Source organism: Musca domestica, unplaced genomic scaffold (assembly GCF_030504385.1).
Source record: "Musca domestica strain aabys unplaced genomic scaffold, Musca_domestica.polishedcontigs.V.1.1 15, whole genome shotgun sequence".
NCBI classification, from domain to species: Eukaryota; Metazoa; Arthropoda; class Insecta; order Diptera; family Muscidae; genus Musca; species Musca domestica.
This window is the reverse complement of record NW_026712207.1, coordinates 15,180,995-15,190,947: the sequence shown is the minus strand read 5'-3', so window position 1 is coordinate 15,190,947 and position 9,953 is coordinate 15,180,995. Positions and strand designations below refer to the sequence as shown.

At 32.5% G+C, this 9,953-nt stretch overlaps 2 protein-coding genes across 4 annotated transcripts; one reads left to right on the top strand and one right to left on the bottom strand.

The window, feature by feature from the left end:
* On the bottom strand, nucleotides 1–9,953 carry LOC101899505 (protein rogdi). Of its 3 annotated transcripts, none has more exons than XM_059119718.1 (10): nucleotides 9,593–9,953; nucleotides 3,704–3,834; nucleotides 3,512–3,567; nucleotides 3,376–3,447; nucleotides 2,956–3,090; nucleotides 2,744–2,901; nucleotides 1,139–1,259; nucleotides 935–1,066; nucleotides 795–872; nucleotides 1–726 (listed from the first exon to the last, which is right to left on the bottom strand). In XM_059119718.1, exons 1-10 carry the CDS (start codon nucleotides 9,628–9,630, stop codon nucleotides 658–660), a joined length of 990 nt encoding a protein of 329 aa, XP_058975701.1. In that variant the 5' UTR covers nucleotides 9,631–9,953; the 3' UTR covers nucleotides 1–657. The 3 variants fall into 3 exon arrangements, with proteins under 3 accessions (XP_058975701.1, XP_058975702.1, XP_058975700.1); XM_059119719.1 differs by having other exon boundaries at nucleotides 9,272–9,952; XM_059119717.1 differs by lacking the exon at nucleotides 9,593–9,953 and adding an exon at nucleotides 7,102–7,181.
* On the top strand, nucleotides 3,994–5,661 carry LOC101899330 (crossover junction endonuclease MUS81). The gene has a single exon (XM_005192196.4). It carries the CDS (start codon nucleotides 4,382–4,384, stop codon nucleotides 5,642–5,644), a length of 1,263 nt encoding a protein of 420 aa, XP_005192253.2. The 5' UTR covers nucleotides 3,994–4,381; the 3' UTR covers nucleotides 5,645–5,661.

The following is a 9,953-nucleotide window of genomic DNA, read 5'->3' as shown; positions in this document are numbered from 1 at the left end:
TTTTCTTAAAATAACCTTTTAGAAATAATTTATTAATTTCGTTTGTTGTACAATAAAACTTAATACAAAATATACAATTGATTTATTATTTAACTAGATTTACATTTAAAAAAAATATCATCAGATTTAAAAAATACAATTTACAATTAAAAATATAAATTATAAAAATAGAAGCAATTTTGTTTCTAAATTTTTGGGATTACACATTGCAACATTGTTAACTCGATTAAACATAGATTGTGCTATAAGGCAGCGAATGGTGTCTTTTTTGTGTATAGTTTAGTAACATTTTCTTTCTTGTATTCTCCTTTCAAACAACATGTCAACATTTTAGTTCTTTAAGTACTGTAGGTAACATACAAAAAATATGTTCTTTAAAAAGGCATTACAGTTTAGTGGTTTTTCATCTCTTTGCAGAAACCTGAAGCGTTTTTTGAGTATAGAGTAGTTGTATTAACTTGTTTTCTATTTATATTACACTATTACATTTAGATAGTTAAGCATTTAATGCGTAATAACTTAAATATTCGATAAACTCAATACCGATCTGTTATTTTGAATATTTTGATTATTTTTTAATTTTTAAATTATAAATATGAAATAGAATACAACCAAGTCTTTCATTAGAAGCCAATAACAATATCCCATACGAATGGGTCAATAGGAAAGGGCGGAGGATGCTCGTGAACCAACTTTAAAATCTTTGTACAAAGAGAAAACTGAGATCTGGAAGTAGAGAAAAAAAAAACAAAATATTAGAATATTTCACATAAAAGTCTATTAATTTGATTTACTTTATCTTTTAGCTGTTGACATAGCTGAAGACCGGCTGACAGCATGAACAGAACCTCATTTAGCCAATTGATGGAAGCCTAAATAAATAAAATGCTTATAATCACTGTCATAAAGATTATTATAAACGAATCACACTTACCTCAGCCTGGCATGAGTCGAAACGCATTGTCCCATGAATATTGGTTAGCTGATATACGGCAATGATTAGTTTATGCGATTGTAAATAGAAACTAACAGCTAAATCTTCCGATAAATTCGGAGTCAGAGATTTCTGTATAAATCAATCAAAAGTTATTATTAATAAATAAGGGGACATAAAAATCATTGCGGTTTAATAACTCACCATATTGCGTCCCTTAATTAATTCATCTATGGGTTTCTTTTTTGGTATGACAAGCGATAAGCGCCCTCTTTGCAACGCCTCCAGTATATTGCCAACAACATGCATTACTTCATCAGATGTTCTGTTGTGTTGTTGTTTGGTTAGTTTGTTTTTATTTGTTGGGGTTTTTATGGTTGATTTCAGCAGGGCGGCAAAAGATACAAATAAAAGAAAAGAAGCGTGTTGCTGATAAGAGATTTGTTGTTTTTAATAGGAAAGCTAATTAAAACGGATTATCGATAGGAATTTTTTAATTTTAAATGAAAACAAAACAGTACGGTAAAGAACTGTGGGATTTTTTTATGCATACATATAAGAAATGCAATATTAAAATAATATAAGTACATATCATTGCGTTAACGGAGAAAAGAGAGTCTGTTGTATATGTAACATGATATGAAAAGATTTACCTTTCTATCGTGTATTGATACCCATTCAATTTTTTCAAAGGCACTCCTTTATTTTTTTTTTTTTTTCTTTCAATACTCTTCAAGGTGCTGTACTGTATTAAAGCCTACATACATACATATCTGAATAATATTCAATTTCATTGAATAAATTAACATTTTCTGGGCTTAGTTTTTTTCAAATCACATACTTGGCAACATTAACATTTACTTCCTTATTCTCTAGCTTGTTGACAATATTTCCCATTTCTTTTGTTTTACTAAGAACAACATGAAGCGGAAATGAAACATTCGATAAAAAAATCGACAATTGTTATAAAATTGTTTCTGCTAATTCAAACCAAAATGACTTTATAAATGGTTCAAAGAACACGCCATGTTAATAAACTCTACTCGTACGCATAACATTGAATGTCAATTTATATTTATTTTTTGACATTTAATTAGCTAATATTTGATTTAATCACGAGAAAATATAATCAATCATGAGATGACATATTAATTTGAAGTATTGTATGAAAAAAAAAAAACAGAATGCTATTGAAATATTAATTGAATGACTAAATATTGAACACAAAACAATTTATTATCTTTGGATGGTATTAAAAAAGTAATATGTACGTAAAATTAGACAATATAAACAAGAAATAAAATCTGCCTCTGGGAAATAATTTTTTCTTAGCTATATTCTTCATTGTCTATATTGTAAAACTATAGATTTCAGACAAAAAAAAACATTCATAATCCTTGTAAGAAACGCACAATTAATGATAAGCAGGGTGTTGAAAAGAAAAAATACACAATTTTTACAGAATCATGTAAACAATGACAGATACATATGTATGCAAAGAATAATAATGATGCATTAATTTTATCTTCACATGCATTGAGCCATTGGGTATGGCACATATTCTGCTCTACATTTCTTTCTTGCGTACTACAGAACAAAGTTCAACATGAACAACTGGGGGTGACCAAGATTTGTTTTCATACGATAACATATAGTTTCTAGGTATGAGTAATGTGAAGTTTCTTCTTCGGAAATCTTTTTCCCGTCACTTATCACAACTAATTCTTATATAAACATTCGTTGAGGGCAGGGGGAATCAGAACTCTACCTACACACAAACGTTGAAATAGTTTGGCGATATATACTCACTTAAAATGGTACGACTCATCGACGTCATCAATGTGATTAATGGCTTGCTGTAGATGGTTCGCCGCATCCTGGACCTGCTGCAATTTCCAAGGTGAATCCTGTGTTATGGAGGTGCGTTGAATTTGGTGAGGTGATTTGGATAATTTAAAACTAATGTCCTGAAAAGAGCAAACATTACAAATAAGGAATCCATTCGGAAACATATAACTTACCGCTTGTGTAATAGTATCACCCGTGAGGGTGAGAATGGCCTTCAACTGATCTGGCGGTTGGACAGATAATATGAATTTTTCAGTCTTCTTTCCCTCATTTTCATACAATGGAACAGGAAACCGATGGGCACATTCCTAAGCAAGATACACAGAGAAAGAAAAAAAACATGATTGCAAAAACAAAGGCAACAACATAACACAATTGTTGTACAATAATGGTAATTGTAAAGCTATATTAATAATAGTCTTTCTTCCAACGCTTTTGACTCTTAGATAGATAACAAAAACAATAACATGAAATCAAAGAAAAAACAACACAGTCCAATCAGTGATAGACAAAGACAACGGGAGGACGGACAGACGAGCAATTTAAAAAAGAATCCAACTAGCATAACAAGGAAAATAGTTACAACTACTTACTATGAGAATAAACTTTAACTTCTTGAGTAATTGATGCACCTCTTCTCGCAACACCCATTCGAACTCTTTTTGCTGCAATTCACAAAATTATTTCAATAAAATCCATGTTTTTCATTAATTATTCTTTTTCACTTGCCAGATTAAATTCTTCTTGTTTCTCTGCTTCCATGGTTGTGCGAACTTTGGGGACACCTACAAATATTAAAAACGTCCCAACCATGTCAAATAAGAAGACAAAACATAATGTCCAATAAAAAATAAACAGAAAACAAAATGACATAAAAAGTCTTTTGTTTACGAATGAGTGTAATGCATAAACGCCGAATACCTTCATCATCATCTGTTGGTGTTGTGTGTTTTTGCTGAACAGCTGATATGACAATTGCTTCGGGCAATGGCGCCAGATGACGTTGATGTTTTCGCCGGGCGTACGGCGAAAAACTCCAGTTACCATTTGTGCTGAAATAAGATAATTTGAAATTTTTAATGCCATCGCTCATCAAAATACTTAAAAATATTGTAAATAACAGTATTTTATGTTAACATGGCAAACATTATGATTGTGCCATGATTGTAAAGTGGTTTAACAACAACATATACAGCAGCTTGTTTTGTTTGTTTTCCTAAATAAACACGGATCTTGAAAACTGAATGTAATGCAAGGATTTCTTTTTTCAATAGATAAATTGTAACATTTGGCAGGATAAGCCATACAAATAAAAAATAGAGTTGATTGGTTGCTATGAGCAGAATATTTTTAAAAATATAGGATAATTTTCTTAAGTATTTGACTATTGGCTACGACACTTTAAAAGGCGGTAATTTTGTCTGATTAGTTAGGTTGAAGACCGTTTTCGATCTTTGAATCTCTATTTTCTATTGTTGTGATCATTGTTTTTGTTGTGACTTTCATCTTTATCGCGCATTCCGCTTTAGTTTTTGTATGTAGTATTAGCGCGGTTTTTAAATCTGGTCGGTTGAACCTCTTGGGAACACGTTAAATGTAATGTCTATACAACGGCTTGAGATTAAACTTGAGCGCCCTAATGCCATCTTCGAGTCCTGGTTGGAAAAATGGCTGGAGGAGGCAGAAAGAAAAGATAGCCGTTCCAAATACAAACTACGTGAGGCCTTGGAAGCTTTGAAAATGTATCCGTTGCCATTGGCCTCCGGTCGAGAATGTGCCATTTTAAGAGGGTTCGGTTCTACACTTTGTAACCTCATTGACGAGGAGATGCGTCAACAGCGTGAAAAAGCCCAAACAATTAACCTGAATAGCAGCCTCTACGAACAGGATATTAAGGAAGTCGTTGAAACCGTGAAAAAGAGCAAAACAAAAACGGCACCAGCTAAGGAGAAAACAACAAAACTAACAAAGAAACAACAGAAAGCTCTTGAGGAAGAAGAGGCCCGTGTCAAGCAGGTGACAATGAGTGGGGGTTCGTTCCGTATAATTCTTATTGTGGACACACAAGAGACAAGTGGTAAAAATAAGAAAACCCTGGATCAAACCAGAGGTTACTTGGAGTCATTGCATGTCGAATATGAAGTGCGCCGACTTACTGTTGGTGATTTTCTGTGGATTGCCCGTGATAGTGAGGGTAACGAATTGGTCTTGCCATACATTGTGGAACGCAAACGAATGGATGATTTAGCTTCGAGCATACGCGACGGTCGATTTCGTGAACAAAAGCATCGCCTTAAACAATGCGGAATTCAACATATTATTTATTTAGTTGAAGATTACGGAGACAACGAACATGTTGGCCTTCCACTGGAAAATCTGAAGCAGGCCCTCAGCAACACACTGATACACAATCAATTTTCCATAAAGAGAACAGAGAATCACCGCAGATCTATGATGTATCTCCAAGGTATGTCCCAGACATTAATACGTCTATATAAAGATAAAGTCCTATTGAGTTGTGACAAGGAAGATCTGCAGCCGCACACACCAACACAGCGAATGATCGGTTTATTAAAATTCAAATCTCTCTATGAAGATTCAGCTCGAAATGCCCTTCTAACAGTTCGTGAGGTATTTGTACAACAACTACTACAGTTGCATTCATTGTCATTGGAAAGAGCCATGGCCATTGTTGAATTGTATCCCACACCTCGCTGCCTTATGGATGCATATGATACCTGTATTACATCCGACGAAGCAAGAAATCTTTTGGCAAATATCCGATATGGTCAATTGGAGAGACCAATGGGCGAAAGGATAAGTCAAATTATTTATGATTTTTATCGAAGTGATTTTAATTAAAACCATTCGGAATACAATTGCAACATGTTGTATAAAAAAGAAAGTAAATGAACTAAAAAGAAAAAAGAACGGGAGACCTAGTCACCAAGGAAATGAGACACAAGACGCAGTGAGTAGAATTTCGAATAATCTAAATTTAAATATTAAATATTATTAAAAAAACGTTAAAGGGTTGTTAGGCGGTGTAATACAATATGTCTGTTTTTGTGAATTTGAAATTGTTACCACATTTAGGTCAATGTGTTGTTAGCACAATAATACGGTTTTTTCTGGAAGGAATGACTTCTCGAAAAATAGGTCATTTCAAAGATCAAGGGTATTTCTGAGTGCATTTGATTATATATGAGAGTTATAGTTATTTATATATGAACCGATTTTCACCAATTTTGACATACTTGTTTCTAGAATCAATTTTGTCGTATGTGCCCTATTCCATCCCATTTGGGCTAATATTACATGTTTAGCGCACAATGAAATGCAAATCGGACGAAGATATATATGGGAGCGATATTTACATTTTGACCGATTAAATCCAATTTTATTATGGTTCGTCCTTGAGTCGAAGAAATGATTTTTGCAAAATTTCATACAATACATGGACAGACGGACGAACATGCATAAATCAACTCAGAATGCGATTCTGTGCAGATCAGGAGCTATGAGTCTATCTCGTTTCCTTTTGCCTGTTACAAACAAATGCACAAAAACATAATACCCTGACCACCTTGTGGTGTAAGGTATAACAAGAAATAAGTTTTAATTAATGATTCATTAAGGTAAGAAATATTTTTAAGAAGAAATCATATCCATAAAAAACAAGTTTTATCCTGCCCCGCTCTGTCATGTAAAATTTTCCATAAATACCTTGTTATACATTTTTCTTAGGTATAACCAATTATAAGGAAACAAGGACCAAACTGTGGTGGTATAAATAGAGTGCCATGCCAATTCAAATTTTTGTATCGAGCCACAGTAACTAAAGATACCTTATATTATTTGTGTAGAAGAGTTATATATAGATTCTAAAACAATATGTGCACATATTTAACCAAATGGATGAACTTAACTTGTCTTCAATTCAAACATATGAAATTCCAGACCGTATATAATATTATTTATTTATTTGCGACCTTCAATCGCAGTCAATTATTATCAGATTCGAAAATTTGTTTTATTTTTCTAGCTCTAACTGGTATTAAGCAGATTTTTCGGTATTTATTTAAGAGGAAGAAAAACATTAAAATATTTCTAGTACGAACCAAAGAAGACCTAACCGATCTATGTACTCTGGAGTAAAACAAATAATTCTTGTAAGATATTACTAAAAAATATAAAAGAACTACACTAGCACACCTTTTCGCTTTCTGCTGCGAGTACTTAATTTAAATAAATTAAATTTGTTGCAGTTTCTAAATTTTATCAAAAAATGTGTATATAGTTTTAAATATATCCAATACCTTTTTAACAAGGCCTCTGCGATTGTATTTTGTATGAAGACATACAAAGACCTTGTTTGTTGCATGCTTCACTTCATTTCTAATATAAAAACATGTTTCACTTCCATTTTTTTCCAAGAGAACCAAGCTCAGATATACACAAAGCCACTTAATGAACTCATAACCCTTTGTAATAACCACTGAATGCGGCAAAATATTTTCTTAAAATTTCTTACTTTTGCCGCAAATATCCGCACAAAATTCCAACCAGACATACATACATTCGGTTCGTTATATTTTATCTTTACTTAGAAATGACTAATAACACTTAACGTTTCGTTGAAGCATGGTTAGTCAGTCAGTTCGGAGATTTTTGTAGTTTCAAGGTTTTTCTTGTATTTATACGTATGGTATTAATCAATACGAATGGATAAAGCGCCAGATAACATAGAGACAAAAGTTGAATGACTGTTCGATTTGCAAAAGGTTTTGTTTACGGTCAAGCGTAACAATGAATCACAGTGGGCGATTAATATGAACAGATACTGTCATTAAGATATATCATTAGTACTTTTTGTTTTCGATTTCTAAGATACCAATAAGTTCTCGAGTAGCTTGTTGTTTAGGGCCACTCGAACAATCATTCCACTCTTCATCGGTTACTTGTTATCGTAAATTTTCGCTTTTTGTGAATTATTGATAAATCTGTTTGTAGTATTTGCGCTTCGTTTTGTTTACATTAGACTGTATATCATGTTCTATTTAAATTTCGTGATTAATCATGTTAATAAATAATGTCCATAGGTTCGTGGCTAATAAATACTGAAAATGTGTTATAAATTTTTCAATAAATATTTTTTATTTATGGCCAGTTGAAGGGAGTTTGTCATTTTTACTTTTGGTTGCTCTAATTTTTTGGATTATTTTGAGATTAGAAAATACGTGGTATTTTTTTTTTTTTTTGGGAATTGTTGACAAACGTTCGATAATCTTTTGTCCCAAAGGTCCAGTATTTTTAGAAAAGTTGGATTTGTTTGGCATCATAAATCAATTTGTGGTTTATAAGTGGAGATAAGAATCTTCGAAATATTTTGAATTTTTTTATAAATAGTACTTGTGAAAGCAGAAGAGCTATGTTATTATTTTTTTATTATTGAATCAGAAGCAAAGTGTGCTAACATAGGAAGCAAACTTAAAACTTTTGAAATAATTGTTTTTTTTAATCAGACTATATAAATATGAAAATATTGGCAAGCCAAACCAAGAATAGTTACAAAATGAGGTTCCTCGTTTCATTTCCAGCGCACAATGACCACCAAAATCTCCGGATACCAATCCGTTGGACTATTGTGTCTGGAGTATTTTGGAAAGCAAGGTTGAAACTAAATAATACCAAAGTGTCTATCACCTCAAGCAAGCACTTCGCCATTATTTTTAATCAATTAATTTTCTTTTCTCTGAGCAACTGTGGAGATTTAATTTAAATAAGGAGTTTGAGTTAAAGAATCAGCAATCATTAAAATTTCAAACCAACGAAGTACATTTTTACACCAACGTGGTTTGAATTTTGTGAATAATAACAAAAATACATTTCATTGTGGTTTGATTTTCGTATACAAAACAACAAATACATTTCAGTTTTTCTGATAATTCGAAAAATTTTACTCCATTGTGCATTACTGCTCCCACTGCTGCATATTTTTAGGCTTTCACTTTCCAAAAATAAATCATTGCCACTGAACATGTCAAAACAAATTGTTATTATCAAAGACAAATAATCTACATTTTATCAGTCCATAATAATCATGTTAAAAGCAAATTTATGATAAAAAATGTATGCGATTTAAATAACGTAGGTTCGGTTAACACAAATTTACACATAAATATTTTAGCAATGCCCTCGGACATTTTTTGGTCACCCAAACAAATAATATAACCTTTTTTTTTTATTCAAAAATCAAAACAAATTTCCATAATTGTCGCTCGTCATTTGAGTATAGAAAACATTTAAAATATAGCTTTAATTCGTTTTTAATTTTTGTTTTTTTTTTTTTGCTGCTGCTGCTGCTGCTTTTCTGTCTTGGTCACATTTACTGGATTTAATTGGTTTTTTGAACCTTTTACTGTTGCTTTTAATTGAAGAAGATGTATTAAAACATTTCTAAACAACAACAAAAACACGCACACACACCTGCTTCTTTGAGGCATTTTTGCTGATATTGCTGGCTTTGTAGAGTAGAACGTGTTCAAATCCAAATTCACTTTATTAACTTAAACAAAACGAACACGACGGGCTCTTTTGTAAACACACAAACACATTCAATCATTAACACACACCCGCGCAATTGTAGTAATTATTATAGAACTTAACAAAATTTATTTCGACTTTATTTATTTTATTATGGTTCAATTCCAAATGCACGGCATCCAACAACGAGAGTCTCTGTACGCCAACCATACGGCTGGTTCAAATAACAACTAAATGAAAAGTAAGCTTTTCAATAAGATTCACCCGAAAATAAGGTTCGCATAACCGGCAGCGCGCTCCATGAATGTGGTTAACAAACAAAAACAATTGAACCGTCAGCGCAGCGCTAAGGTATTGTAAAGCCCCTCCGGTAAACAAAAAATCCAGGCAAACAAACAAACATAAGCGTCTAACTGACTGAACGAATCCACGATAATAAATTAAACTAACTATCGCCGAAAAAAGAAATACTGAAAACTTAGTACAACGTTAACAAAATTTATCGCGCTGTCAAAGACTGTGCTTTGCGAGCTAGAGAGCTATAGACCCGGAGCCGTAACTGTAGGCCCCACCAGCACCAACAAACACCCAGGTAGATTGTCAGTGGCAGGTAGTCAATCAGCGA

Coding starts and splice junctions, on each gene's coding strand:
- LOC101899330 (XM_005192196.4), top strand. CDS start 4,382: ATGTCTATACAACGGCTTGAGATTAAACTTGAGCGCCCTAATGCCATC.
- LOC101899505 (XM_059119717.1), bottom strand. CDS start 7,166: ATGCAACAAACAAGGTCTTTGTATGTCTTCATACAAAATACAATCGCA. Junction 2,902..2,955: donor GTGATACTATTACACAAGCG/GTAAGTTATATG, acceptor TGCTCTTTTCAG/GACATTAGTTTTAAATTATC. Junction 727..794: donor GTCAACAGCTAAAAGATAAA/GTAAATCAAATT, acceptor CTCTACTTCCAG/ATCTCAGTTTTCTCTTTGTA.